General features: G+C 45.6%; 1 protein-coding gene across 1 annotated transcript in view; it reads right to left on the bottom strand.

The window, feature by feature from the left end:
- Nucleotides 1–2,694: 2,694 nt before the first annotated feature.
- The window catches only part of LOC311134560 (hepatocyte growth factor receptor-like), a 72,199-nt gene continuing 59,746 nt past the window's right edge, over nt 2,695–15,147 (bottom strand). Inside the window, 9 exon segments of the mRNA XM_084168266.1 lie at nt 2,695–4,455; nt 5,618–5,763; nt 5,766–5,786; nt 10,909–11,067; nt 11,070–11,082; nt 11,353–11,462; nt 11,987–12,168; nt 13,249–13,329; nt 14,956–15,147. The exon segment at nt 14,956–15,147 is cut by the window's right edge and continues 63 nt beyond it. Coding sequence (XP_084024392.1) covers nt 4,215–4,455; nt 5,618–5,763; nt 5,766–5,786; nt 10,909–11,067; nt 11,070–11,082; nt 11,353–11,462; nt 11,987–12,168; nt 13,249–13,329; nt 14,956–15,147 — 1,145 coding nt within the window. The 3' untranslated portion in view covers nt 2,695–4,214.

The following is a 15,147-nucleotide window of genomic DNA, read 5'->3' as shown; positions in this document are numbered from 1 at the left end:
CCTCGTCTGGTTCTCTTCTCTGCTCCTGGGTCACCTCACCACGTCACAAAATGTACGGCCTGTAAGGATGTTGTACATCCTATATGTTATCCAAAGAGGACTTCCAATCAGTCAAACTTGATGCCCAGTCCACTAAACACTTAGTTAACACAGGATCATTCAACCCAACAAAACGTTCAGTATTCTGGGCACCTATAATTGTTTTCTTTTCTCCAGCTCTTAGCAAGAACCTCCAGGTTTTCCCTCTATCTCGGTTCTCACCTTAAAGAGATGTCCTGGTTTTTATGTGTTCATGGAGGGCTCATCTGCGAAAGAGACCGTGGTCTCAGCGTGTCTCCTTGCTTAAATAATGGTAAAAATAAATACAAAAAAAGTTAAATGAAACTGAAACCACTTGACTCCTTAGTGGACAGATATTACGCACCCCCCCCCCCCCCATAGGTAGATGAGGTAAGGTAGTCATTATAATAACACCACTCTGTTTGTGTATGTTTCTATTGCTGTCTCTCTTGTAAATATAGATTCTCTTTGCCTGGTAAAATAAAGGATGTACATACAGACAATGACAATGAGATATTTCACACTCTGATAACATAGCTTTATTACACAGAGACTGTCAGACGACATAACGATGTAACATCACATGTACCATCATTATTTTCATAGACGATCCCGGAACAGTGCTCATACAGACACTGACACTGCACTGACAGTGAGAAACATGGACAAATTCATAGATTTACAAGCCATTTAGTTACCAATTGAAAACGTAGAAGTCTATAGCGAAGGAAGTGAACCTGCTAGCTCCAGTTGTTCAATGACTGTACAGTATACGGTGGGGAAAAAAAGTATTGTCAGCCACCAATTGTGCAAGTTCTCCCACTTAAAAAGATGAGAGAGTCCTGTAATTTTCATCATAGGTACACGTCAACTATGACAGACAAATTGAGAAAAAAAAATCCAGAAAATCACATTGTAGGATTTTTTATGAATTTATTTGCAAATTATGGTGGAAAATAAGTATTTGGTCACCTACAAACAAGCAACATTTCTGGCTCTCACAGACCTGTAACTTATTCTTTAAGAGGCTCCTCTGTCCTCCACTCGTTACCTGTATTAATGGCACCTGTTTGAACTTGTTATCAGTATAAAATACACCTGTCCACAACCTCAAACAGTCACACTCCAAACTCCACTATGGCCAAGACCAAAGAGCTGTCAAAGGACACCAGAAACAAAATTGTAGACCTGCACCAGGCTGGGAAGACTGAATCTGCAATAGGTAAGCAGCTTGGTTTGAAGAAATCAACTGTGGGAGCAATTATTAGGAAATGGAAGACATACAAGACCACTGATAATCTCCCTCGATCTGGGGCTCCACGCAAGATCTCACCCCGTGGGGTCAAAATGATCACAAGAACGGTGAGCAAAAATCCCAGAACCACACGGGGGGACCTAGTGAATGACCTGCAGAGAGCTGGGACCAAAGTATCAAAGCCTACCATCAGTAACACACTACGCCGCCAGGGACTCAAATCCTGCAGTGCCAGACGTGCCCCCCTGCTTAAGCCAGTACATGTCCAGGCCCGTCTGAAGTTTGCTAGAGTGCATTTGGATGATCCAGAAGAGGATTGGGAGAATGTCATATGGTCAGATGAAACCAAAATAGAACTTTTTGGTAAAAACTCAACTCGTCGTGTTTGGAGGACAGAGTGCTGAGTTGCATCCAAAGAACACCATACCTACTGTGAAGCATGGGGGTGGAAACATCATGCTTTGGGGCTGTTTTTCTGCAAAGGGACCAGGACGACTGATCTGTGTAAAGGAAAGAATGAATGGGGCCATGTATCGTGAGATTTTGAGTGAAAACCTCCTTCCATCAGCAAGGGCATTGAAGATGAAACGTGGCTGGGTCTTTCAGCATGACAATGATCCCAAACACACCGCCCGGGCAACGAAGGAGTGGCTTCGTAAGAAGCATTTCAAGGTCCTGGAGTGGCCTAGCCAGTCTCCAGATCTCAACCCCATAGTAAATCTTTGGAGGGAGTTGAAAGTCCGTGTTGCCCAGCAACAGCCCCAAAACATCACTGCTCTAGAGGATATCTGCATGGAGGAATGGGCCAAAATACCAGCAACAGTGTGTGAAAACCTTGTGAAGACTTACAGAAAACGTTTGACCTGTGTCATTGCCAACAAAGGGTATATAACAAAGTATTGAGAAACGTTTGTTATTGACCAAATACTTATTTTCCACCATAATTTGCAAATAAATTCATTAAAAATCCTACAATGTGATTTTCTGGATTTGTTTTCCTTATTTTGTCTGTCATAGTTGACGTGTACCTATGATGAAAATTACAGGCCTCTCTCATCTTTTTAAGTGGGAGAACTTTTGGTGGCTGACTAAATACTTTTTTCCCCCACTGTATTTTGTTTGTTTGTACTGTGCTGTACCTACAACGGTCACCTGACATAAAGTATATACACACACGTTTACCAGTTAAATCCTACATATAGAAGACACATCCACAAAGGTGCTATCCCTTTAATATAATTTTGTACAAAAGGCAGTGCTTCATTAAACTTTAGTTTAGTGGCCTTGTTCATTGTTGTGGCACCACTGCTCAGTTCTGGCATTCCATTGGACCAATATTGATTGATGCATCATAAAGGCATTATAAAAAATATAGCACAGCATTTTAAACATTTATTTGAGCAAACATTCATATATGTCCATTGCTGGCCTGATCATTCATTTTATCACAGCAGTCATAGTAAAAAGCCAAACGCTTCACAAAGGAAAGGCAAAATGGTAACGTTTTAACATTGAAGTGGTCTTTCAAAACGCTGACATAGCTATTGTACGAATACTATAATGAGACATATCATGATTGACAGTAAAAGTACTTTTCTCAACTGACGTAACACTATTATTATGATGCCCAAAACTATCAAACGTTCAAACGTCTCAGATTTCCCCCATTTTACTCTCTGAAGTCAAAATTATTATGTCAGTTTTTAGGCTGAGCTTTCACGAACCGTTATGACACATGCTATGTAGACATTATGATAGGCTGTTTCAAGTCAAAGTATTACCAACCGAAAGACAAAAAAAAACATCTGCAGATTCCTAACAGGTGATTCACTCACGGCAACGAAGCAGCGAGACATTTAGAACGAAGCACATCAAAAGGGAATCATCAAAAATAATTACACTCATAAGAAGTATCCAGTGTAGCTGCTGCACACGGCACGGGCCGGGTAGCAGATTGGTCCTCCTGCCAGCTACTCTGCACCACCTCGGTTAGTGAGAATATCACCTGGAGGCTGGAGCACACATCGTAATGACAAAGCGGGCATCTTTTGTCTTCATTCAGTCCCGGTGCGCAGGGAGCTAGGATGGAGGAATGCGAGGACAAGTGGAAGGAGAGGGGCATTCAGTGGCAGTGCGGAGGATGAAGGTGTAACATTTTTCTTTACAATACACCACCTTTCATTGACATAGAGAAAAATAAAAGCTGGAGCCTGGCCCTTCGCCATATCTCTAAGCACATGCCACCCAGTAACAAGCAGAAATGTCTCCAAAATCATCCGGTCCACTCTTTGGGGAAGGGAGTCGTTCAAATGGTGGGCGATTTACTTGTACTTGATACACACAATGTGCTTCTATAGGCTTTGTTCATGGAAAACGTTCTCCCATGTCTCCAAATTGTCTGTGATATAGACAAGAGGCCTGACCTCCTGAACTCAGGCTCCAGGGTCATACCAGGGTCAAAGGTCATTGGAGATTCTAGAGCAAGTTCTTGGTTGTAGAGCAGAGGAAGGCCAAGGTCAACCTCACAGTTCATACAGGCCTCAGGCGTACCGTGATACCTGTTAGGTTGGTTGTCACTCGTCTGTCAGTATATATACATTACACACATGTGTATGGCACAGGTCAGCATCCTCAAACTGTCTTTTCTCAGTCAACGAGTTTGTCCAGTGTCTGTCTGTCAGTCACATACAGTAGTTCTCAAGCGACCCAAAGTCTTCACTGCCTCAAGCCCACTATTTTATCTCTCTTTCTTTCTCTCTGTCAAGCTCATTATTTTTTCCTCTCCTCCTTTCATCCCATTCCCTCTCCTTTCTTCCATCACTCTTTTCTTCTCTTTCTCTCTCTCTCTCTCTCTCTCTCTCACTCTCACTCTCTCTCTCTCTCCATCCCTCCCCCTCTCTCAGGTGCAGCAGTGTGGCTCCAGGGGGTGGCCCTGAGGGGTGGAGGAAGAGGAGGATGAGGAGGACGAAATGAGGGAAGGGTAGGGGGTCATCTTGTCGATGTTGACGTAGGTGGTGTTGAGAAGGATGTAGTGCTCTCCGCTGAAGCTGGAGAAGATGGACTTGATACGAGACACCAGCTCTGAGAAGGTAGGCCTCTGCTCCGGCTTAGGGTGCCAGCACTCAACCATCACGTTATACCTTGGGGGTGGGAGATAGGGGAAGGGGTTAAGATTAAATGCACATTAAATACAGTTTTTAGGTACATACATTTTGCTTACTTAGGTGTTTAGTAGCCACTAGCCATTTTGTTTGACAGTTTTGTTACAGGGCCCCATTAATTCTGGAAACCCTCTATGTCAGTCAATGTCCATGAATAGACTCATGAATAGTTATCGATCATTCCTGTCTGTCTGTCTGTCTGTCTGTCTGTCTGTCTGTCTGTCTGTCTGTCTGTCTGTCTGTCTGTCTGTCTGTCTGTCTGTCTGTCTGTCTGTCTGTCTGTCTGTCTGTCTGTCTGTCTGTCTGTCTGTCTGTCTGTCTGTCTGTCTGTCTCTCTCTCTCTCTCTCTCTCTCTCTCTCTCTCTCGCTCTCACTCAGCGCGGCTCTCTCTATCTCCATATTCCCCTTTGTGTTCTCTCCCCTCCCGCCCTCCCTCCCTCCTCCCTCTTCCCTGTCTATCTGTCTTCCTTCTCTCTCCACTCAACTCTCTCTTCTTCCTCTCTCTCTCTCTCTCTCTCTCTCTCTCTTATCTCTCTCTCTCTCTCTCTCTCTCCTCTCTCTCTCTATCTCTCTCTCTCTCTCTCTCTCTCCCTCTCTCCCTCTCTCCCTCCTCTCTCTCTCTCTCTCTCTCTCTCTCTCTCTCTCTCTCTCTCTCTCTCTCTCTCTCTCTCTCTCTCTCTCTCCTGTCTGCATATCTGTCCGTCTCTCCATGCAGTACCTAAGGGCAGTGTTAACAATGGGCCTCTGTTCATCTCAATGTCTCTGCCAATGAGAAGCACTGAGCCATGCCTCTATGTACATTGGTCAAGGTGAAGGACAGGGGTGTGTGTGTGTGTGTGTGTGTGTGTGTGTGTGTGTGTGTGTGCACTTCTATTAATAAAAGCATCTGTCTTATATCTGGGAGTGGTTGGGTATAAGCTTGAGGAGTGTAAATGTGTGTGTGTGTTTGTGTGTGTGCAAGATTGTGTGTGTACTGTCTGTCTGTCTGTCTGTCTGTCTGTCTGTCTGTCTGTCTGTCTGTCTGTCTGTCTGTCTGTCTGTCTGTCTGTCTGTCTGTCTGTCTGTCTGTCTGTCTGTCTGTCTGTCTGTCTGTCTGTCTGTCTGTCTGTCTGTCTGTGTGTCATGTGTTTCCACTACTCACAGTGCATCGGGGCAGAACTCTGGCTGCAGCAGGCGTCTCCCCTGCAGTAGGAACACTGTGATGTCGAAAGAGTTGACGTCCGAGTAGGGTGGGGCTCCCCGGGTCATCAGTTCCCATAGCAACACACCAAACCAATAACACATCAGATCACATCACAGTACTTTACAGGCTGTGTCTGAAATGGCACCCTATTTCCTATCAAATGCGCTACTTTTGACCAGAGACTTATGAGCCCTGATCAAAAGTGGCACAGTACATAGGGTACAGGGTGCCATTCCGGACTCAACCCCAGTCCTAATGAGCATATTTCCCTCCGGCCTTCATTGAAGAGAGCAGACAGACAGGAGGAGTGTTAAATGCAGCTAAGGTTAGTGAGATAATAGACTGAGCTATAGAGGTAGAAACTGTAACAGAGACAAGCTAACCCTATAAACAGAAACTGTAGCAGAGACAAGTTAATTCTATAAACAGAAACTGTAACAGAGACAAGTTAATTCTATAAACAGAAACTGTAGCAGAGACAAGCTAACCCTATAAACAGAAACTGTAGCAGAGACAAGCTAACCCTATAAACAGAAACCGTAGCAGAGACAATCTAACCCTAACCCAGGTCTCCGGCAGCCTCTGGAACTGCCGTTCTGCGGCCAACAAGGCAGAGTTCATCTCAGCCTATGCTACCCTCCAGTTCCTCGACTTCTTGGCGCTGACGGAAACATGGATTACCACAGAAAACACTGCTACTCCTACTGCTCTTTCCTCGTCTGATCATGTGTTCTCGCATACCCCGAGAGCATCTGGTCAGCGCGGCAGTGGCACAGGAATCCTCATCTCTCCCAAGTGGACATTCTCTCTCATTTGAATTCTATGCTGTCACAGTCACTAGCCCATTCAAGCTTAACATCCTTGTCATTTATCGCCCTCCAGGTTCCCTTGGAGAGTTCATCAATGAGCTTGACGCCTTGATAAGTTCCTTTCCTGAGGATGGCTCACCCCTCACAGTTCTGGGTGACTTTAACCTCCCTACGTCTGCCTTTGACTCATTTCTCTCTGCCTCCTTCTTTCCACTCCTTTCCTCTTTTGACCTCACCCTCTCACCGTCCCCCCCTACTCACAAGGCAGGCAATACACTTGACCTCATCGTTACTAGATGCTGTTCTTCTATTAATCTCACTTCAACTCCCCTCCAAGTCTCCGACCACTACTTTGTATCCTTTTCTCTCTCGCTCTCCTCCAACACTACTCACTCTGCCCCTACTCAGATGGTAATGTGCCGTCGCAACCTTCGCTCTCTCTCTCCCACTACTCTCTCCCCTTCCATCCTATCATCTCTTCCCTCTGCTAAATCCTTCTCCCTCCGATCTCCTGATTCTGCCTCCTCAACCCTCCTCTCCTCCCTTTCTGCATCTTTTGACTCTCTATGTCCCCTATCCTCCCCTCCTGCTCCGTGGCTTGACGACTCATTGCGAGCTCACAGAAGAGGTCTCCGGGCAGCCGAGCGGAAATGGAGGAAAACTAGACTCCCTGCGGACCTGTCATCTTTTCACTCCCTCCTCTCTACATTCTCTTCCTCTGTTTCCGCTGCTAAAGCCACTTTCTACCACTCTAAATGTCAAGCCTCTGCCTCTAACCCTAGGAAGCTCTTTGCCACCTTCTCCTCCCTGCTGAATCCTCCTCCTCCTCCCCCTCCCTCCTCCCTCTCTGTGGATGACTTCGTCAACCATTTTGAAAAGAAGGTTGACGACATCCGATCCTCATTTATTAAGTCAAATGACACCGCTGGTCCTGCTCACACTGCCCTACCCTATGCCTTGACTTCTTTCTCCCCTCTCTCTCCAGATGAAATCTTGCGACTTGTGACGGCCGGCCGCCCAACAACCTGTCCGCTTGACCCTATCCCCTCCTCTCTTCTCCAGACCATTTCCGGAGACCTTCTCCCTTACCTCACCTCGCTCATCAACTCATCCTTGACCGCTGGCCATGTCCCTTCCGTCTTCAAGAGAGCGAGAGTTGCACCCCTCCTCAAAAAACCTACACTCGATCCCTCCGATGTCAACAACTACAGACCAGTATTCCTTCTTTCTTTTCTCTCCAAAACTCTTGAGCGTGCCGTCTCTAGCCAACTCTCCTGCTATCTCTCTCAGAATGACCTTCTTGATCCAAACCTGTCAGGTTTCAAGACTGGTCATTCAACTGAGACTGCTCTTCTCTGTGTCACGGAGGCTCTCCGCACTGCTAAAGCTAACTCTCTCTCCTCTGCTCTTATCCTTCTAGACCTATCTGCTGCCTTTGATACTGTGAACCATCAGATCCTCCTCTCCATCCTCTCCGAGTTGGGCATCTCCGGCGCTGCTCACTCTTGGATTGCGTCCTACCTGACAGGTCGCTCCTACCAGGTGGCGTGGCGAGAATCTGTCTCCGCACCACGTCCTTTCACCACTGGTGTCCCCCAGGGCTCAGTTCTAGGCCCTCTCCTATTTTCTCTATACACCAAGTCACTTGGCTCTGTCATATCCTCACATGGTCACTCCTATCATTGCTACGCAGACGACACACAATTAATTTTCTCCTTTCCCCCATCTGATAACCAGGTGGCGAATCGCATCTCTGCATGTCTGGCAGACATATCAGTGTGGATGTCGGATCACCACCTCAAGCTGAACCTCGGCAAGACGGAGCTGCTCTTCCTCCCGGGAAAGGACTGCCCGCTCCTCGCCATCACGGTTGACAACTCCATTGTGTCCTCCTCCCAGAGTGCAAAGAACCTTGGCGTGACCCTAGACAACACCCTGTCATTTTCCGCTAACTTCAAAGCGGTGACCCGATCCTGCAGGTTCATGCTCTACAACATTCGCAGAGTACGACCCTACCTTACACAGAAAGCGGCACAGGTCCTAATCCAGGCACTTCCTCGGACTAATTCATCTCCCGTCTGGATTACTGCAACTCGCTGTTGGCTGGGCTCCCTGCCTGTGCCATTAAACCCCTACAACTTATCCAGAACGCTGCAGCCCGTCTGGTGTTCAACCTTCCCAAGTTCTCTCATGTCACCCCGCTCCTCCGCACACTCCACTGGCTTCCAGTTGAGGCTCGCATCTACTACAAGACCATGGTGCTTGCCTACGGAGCTGTGAGGGGAACGGCACCTCCTTACCTTCAGGCTCTGATCAGACCCTACACCCAAACGAGGGCACTACGTTCATCCACCTCTGGCCTGCTAGCCCCCCTACCTCTACGGAAGCACAGTTCCCGCTCAGCCCAGTCAAAGCTATTCGCTGCTCTGGCACCCCAATGGTGGAACAAGCTCCCCCACGACGCCAGGACAGCGGAGTCACTGACCACCTTCCGGAGACACTTGAAACCCTACCTCTTTAAGGAATACCTGGAATAGTATAAAAGTAATCCTTCTCCCCCACCCCCCCATAAAAATAAAAAATAAAATACAAGTGGTTGTCCCACTGGCTATCATAAATTGAATGCACCAATTTGTAAGTTGCTCTGGATAAGAGCGTCTGCTAAATGATGTAAATGTAAATGATAAACAGAAACTGTAGCAGAGACAAGCTAACCCTATAAACAGACACTGTAACAGAGACAAGCTAACCCTATAAACAGAAACTGTAGCAGAGACAAGCTAACCCTATACATTAACCAGAGATTGAACAGTAAGTGGTGGTTTGTTAAGAAAGAGTGGGGCTGAGAGGGTAGCAGGCCAGATTAAGCCTGATGCTGATTTATCATAGGTTCTCATCAATACTGTGTGTGTTTCTGTGTGTGTGTGTGTGTGTGTGTGTGTGTGTGTGTGTAGAGGTAGTAGAGTAATAGTGTGTGTGAGTATGAATAGATGAGAGAGTGGTTATGTAATATTATACAACGGGTGGGTCTAATCCTGGATGCTGATTGGTTAAAACCGCATTCCAGCCTGTGTCAATTCCACAAGTAACCACCGGCTAAGGCTATGATGTTGAAATGCCTATTCGCTGTTCCAACTCACTGCCCAACCAGGCAAGTTATAAACTTGATCTATACTGTAAAAAGGCATCTAGACATTATCTCTCATTTCTTTTAGACTAGCATTTGGTTTTCAACAGCGGAGATTTGTATAAACCTTACTGTCTGTCGCTCCGAACTTTGCAACATTGTTTCAATATTGAAATTCGATCTCCACTGTCCCATTGAGGATTAACGTGTCAGGACAAGACAGACAGATTTTCTCAGCCAGTTGAACTCATGAATCAGCATAATTTTTATGGATATATACAAAGAAATGTCAATAGAAAAACAGGTAAAACTAAACGAAATGCAGCTAGTTTGCTGACTTTCCAGCTTCAGTTTGAAGTGATTGTGTTAGTTGTGTGGTTGGCTAGCTCCTCTGAACAGTGTCCTGACGAGTAAGCACATTTCTGATGCCAGGCAAAATAGCGCATCATTAGCTCATTGTTATGGACGTATCCAAATATATGTCACTAGAAAACATCTTAAACAAACGCAAATGCAGCTACTTTGCTGTTATTCTGGCTGCATTGTTTGACGTGACTGTGTTATCCGTAGTTGGCTAGCTAGCAAGCAAGGGATAAGAACGTTGCCAGCCAGCATGGCAATGGAACATTTAGAACGAATGACTGGGTTGCGTCCATAGATATAGAACCAAAAGACTTCACGACTGGGTTGCGTCTCTGGCAACCTAACCGATAGCATGAACGTCCAGCCGGCTTGGGTAGCAACCCTAGATTTGTGTCAGGACTATATCTTGTGGAAGGATGAAATGGTATGTATAAATTCATCAAAATAAAGTTTTTAATGAAAATATGTCAATCATTATTTGAATATGTTGGTAACCCGTTGTATAAAAGTGATAATGCCCTCGAAGCCGGTGATTGGAGGATATGTTGGCACGGTTTGCCGGCCCTTGACTTTGTCTCGGGCCTAACAACACCCTTGCCAATATATCCTCCAAACACTGGCTTCTCGGGCATTATCACTTAACTGTAAGTGAATGAATGAGTGGATAGTGGTGTGTGTACATGCATGTCTGCATGTGTGTGTGTGTGTGTGAGTGTGTGTGTGTGTGTGTGTGTGAGTGTGTGTGTGTGTGTGAGTGTGTGTGTGTGTGTGTGTGTGAGAGTGTGTGTGTGTGTGTGTGTGTGTGTGTGTGTGTGTGTGTGTGTGTGTGTGTGTGTGTGTGTGTGTGTGTGTGTGTGTGTGTGTGTGTGTGTGTGTGTGTGTGTGTGTGTGTGTGTGTGTGTGTGTGTGTGTGTGTGTGTGTGTGTGTGAGTGTGTGTGTAGGCTCTCACCACATCTGACTTGGGGGTGAACTTGTGTGTCTGCAGGCTCTCCAGGGCCATCCACTTGACCGGTAGTTTGACTCCACTCTTGCTGTGGATGCTGTAGTACTCCTTATCATACACATCCCTGGCCAGGCCAAAGTCTGCCACCTTCACTGTGTAGTTCTCATCCTCTCATCCAGCCTAGCAGAGGAGAGAGGGATTCAACCACAGCCTTACTGGATATATACAGAGCTAGGGGAAACTGGCAGCCATGTTGGATTCAAACATTCTTACTAGAGTGTAATTAACCTGTAATGGTTGGAGCAAAATTGTGCCCATTAAAATTTAAACTCTCAAAGTATGCATGACTGTATGGCATGACTGAATGCGTTAGCTCTCACTACAATGGTGATTACTCTTCCACACACTGACTGTCTGAGAGTGCATTTGACAGTTGGTTCCAGATCTTACATGCAGTTCCTGCCGGCTAGGTCTCTGTGGACGAACTTCTTGCTGGCCAGATACTCCATGCCCCTGGCCACCTGCACACCAAAGCCCATCAGGTCCTTCACTGTTGGGTTCTGGGGAAACAAGGAAGAGTGTGTTTAGGTGATATGCACATCCCAAATATATCCACCGGTGCTGGGCCAAAAAAGACTGAATAGCCCGCACGCGGTACAGATGTAGGATTCTAATTTGACCAGTTTCTCACAGCAGGACAATAATCCTGCAGCAACAGGAAATGTGAATTATTGTGTGGATTATAATTAATGGACATTTTTGTAGGAGTCGATACATTTTTAGTTAGGGCAAATCAAGTCTGAACATTTAAAGTGGAAATTACAAACTTTAGAAGCCTTTTTAAACCTTGAATACACTACAAGTTTGCATTTTCTGCTGTGCAGGACATTTCCTGCAACAACAGGGTGATCAAATGAAGATCCTACATCTCTATATGCTGCTCCGATGCTTTATTCCTGTACCTAAATATACAATGTTTCAGCTGCAATGGCCTTTGTCAGTCATTATTCCAGCCAAAACACTATGTCTTATAAAGGTGATTGTATGACCAGAGTGTGTGTGTGTGTGTGTGTGTGCATCTTACGTGTGTCTCGTCCCTGATGAAGTTCCTGAGGTCTCCATGCTTCATGTATGGCAGCACTACCAGAGGAGAGCCCTCAGGGGGCAGACAGATCCCCAGGAGAGACAACACGTTGGGGTGGCTGAAGTCCTTCATGATGATCCCCTCCTTCAGGAACTGAGACACCTCCTCCAGGTCAGTGATCCCTGAAACACGGCAAGATATTACAGGATTGTTTATTTATTTACTGCCTTTATTTAACCAAGTTGTGGAGAAGAGAACGCATTCTCTTTTACAACATCCTGCCATTAAAGTCTGTATTATAATCATGCGCTGATAGATGGGCCACCAACAAAAACGCAATCAAAAACAGGCCATCAAGCCATAAACCTCTATCTCTTTACCATTGTGCCGTCTAAACCTTAGTTATATACCACTGTTAGGAGCCCATGAGGGGTCAGTCTCCAGGCTGTCTGAGCATAGGGACTGTGACCCTACCCCAAACCTATAGGCTACCGCTAAACAACACTCCCATTACCCAATCGAATCAGTGCTCCTGGTGTCACTGCTCTTTCCCCCTCCTCCTCTCTTCTAATCTCATTTGAAACAGTATCTCATTTAGCTAAGATAAAACAGCTGATTGCCCTTTCACTGTACCTACCAGATGACGACACACACAGGAGCAAAGAAGGACGACTCGCCATTTAGTGCTGAGTAAAAGAAAGATAAAATAATATCTAGGAAAACGAGGCTGTTAAACTGGATGTTAAGAACTATGCCAACTGCAGAAACAACATGGTGACATCACCTACAATATTCACCAAACCCTGTGCCTTTGCCATGACAGTGACAAAGTTCCCTGGGGAACTTCTTTCTTTTATTTAAAGCTCCCTGGGGAACTTTAGGTCACTGTAAACTCAATGAGAAGGCCAAGGCTCAGAGAACAAGACAGTGGTAACCCTCTATCGCTATGGGTTACCACCAGCCCAGCGGCAGAGCTTCCCGAAGCCTTATGGAAGACTTATCTAGGACATTCATCTCTCAGGGTAACGTGACAGGTTACACGATTAGAGAGAGGGGCAACCTAATGTCATCCTCACCACCAGGAGCCAATCCATCTCAATCATCCTTCCACAAGACACACCACTGTTGCACGTTCAAGAGATGAGATAAGCCCTCTAGTGTTGTTGCAGCGTTGCGTTGCGTGGTGACATCATATCAGAGCAATGAGATTTGAATGAACACTGACGGGGTGAACTGTGCCTTTGTGGTCATGCAGTACTCACGGTTGAGGGACTTGATGGCACAGTGCTGCTTCTGTCCGTCAGCCTCCAACAGGGTCCCGTGGAACACACAGCCAAAGTGCCCTGTATGAAGAAGAATACAGATGGTGTCAAATAAGCAAAAACCTGAGTGTTTGATGTTAGACAATGCACAATGTACACTGAGGAATCCTTGATAGCGAAACTATTTGTTTGTTTATGAACTATGTTCACGAGGATTAAGCACCCAATTCTCTAGACCATTAAGTCATTTGGAGGCATGTCAATGGAGCAGTCAGTCACTCAAAAAAGCAAGATTTCCCTTTGTTGAAGCCAGTGGTGTAAAGTACTTAAGTAAAAATAATTTTAAGTACTACTTAAATAGTTTTTTTGGGTATCTGTACTTTACTTTTACTCTACTACATTCCTAAAGAAAATAATGTACTTTCTACTCCATACATTTTTCCTGACACCCAAAAGTACTCGTTACATTTTGAATGCTTAGCAGGACAGGAAAATGGTCCAATTCACACACTTATCAAGAGAACATCCCTGGTCATCCCTACTGCCTCTGATCTGGCAGACTCACTAAACACACATGCTTCATTTGTAAATGATGTCTGAGTGTTGGAGTGTGCCCCTGGCTATCTAAATTACAAAAACAAAAAAAATTGTGCCGTCTGGTTTGCTTAATATAAGGAATTTTAAATGATTTATACTTTTACTTTTGATACTTAAGTATATTTGAGCAATTACATTTACTTTTGATACTTAAGTATATTTAAAACCAAATACTTTTAGACTTTTACTCAAGTAGTATTTTACTGGGTGACTTTCACTTTTATTTGAGTCATTTTCTATTAAGATATCTTTACTTTTACTCAAGTATGACAATTGTGTTCTTTTTCCACCACTGGTTGACTTCTATAACCCTTTACTGGAGGCCCATTCATACCCTACAGTAGTAGCCATAGCAGTGGGAGGCTATATCTCCCCCTATCTGAGCTCTGAGTTACCGTGGCCCTTATTTAATTATATGTGGTCGGGAGGGTTCAGTGCAGCTTTGCAGGGGTGTTGGGGTATTAAAGCTCAAGGAGCATAGAGAACTCTCCGAGGCGTTCTCCCATCACAATCCCTGCAGATGCAAAGAGGGTTCAGGTTACACCACACGGATCAACAATGGAGCTCGCAATTCTACCCGGGTACAAATCATCCCACGCCACCCCATAATTCTGCTTTCGGAATCCCCAGGCTTCCCCGAGGATCAAGCCAAGGGGGAGGGAGCAGTTTTTGTGAGCACTGTCTCCGAACATTGTGGGGATGTTAATAACAGAGAAAGGCCTTTCTCCTTGAAACTAATATAGTGATGTAGTGAACACCCCACTTGGTGAACAACAATATAATGTCTGGTGATTGTTTATGTCTGGATGTCGAATGTGGTGGTTTGATAATGTTGGTCATTAAGCTCTAACACAGTGATTATAGACTGTATTTAGGTGTATCCCCTATGGAGATGGATTCTGATATGTTTGAGAGACCTACAGGTTCCCTAATGGCTTTATAAGTGTGTCAGAGTCTGTGTTAGGGTAATGTGTGTTTAGGTGTGTGTGTGTGTGTGTGTGTGCGTGCGTGTTCATGGATGTGGGCGTCTTTGCGTGCACTGTACCTGTGTATGTGTTCATGTATCAGAAGTGTGTACAGTATATACACGTGTATGATCATCCCACTGACCTCTGCCGATGACCTGGTTAAGATGTAGCAGCAGATGTTCTCTGGCGATGACCACATGTTGAACCTCCTTCAGGAGGTCAGGGTGCAGCTGGGACGGGTCGATGTGGACCGGGGCCGACAGGAGAGGGGACACCAGCTCCCCCTCCGCCCTCATATCCATGCCTCCTAGCCCCAATCTGGGGGACAGCAGCT

Source organism: Coregonus lavaretus (genome assembly GCF_964263955.1).
Source record: "Coregonus lavaretus genome assembly, chromosome: 9".
Classification (NCBI taxonomy): Eukaryota; Metazoa; Chordata; class Actinopteri; order Salmoniformes; family Salmonidae; genus Coregonus; species Coregonus lavaretus.
The sequence above is the reverse complement of the archived record's forward strand: the minus strand, read 5'-3'. Positions and strand labels throughout refer to the sequence as shown.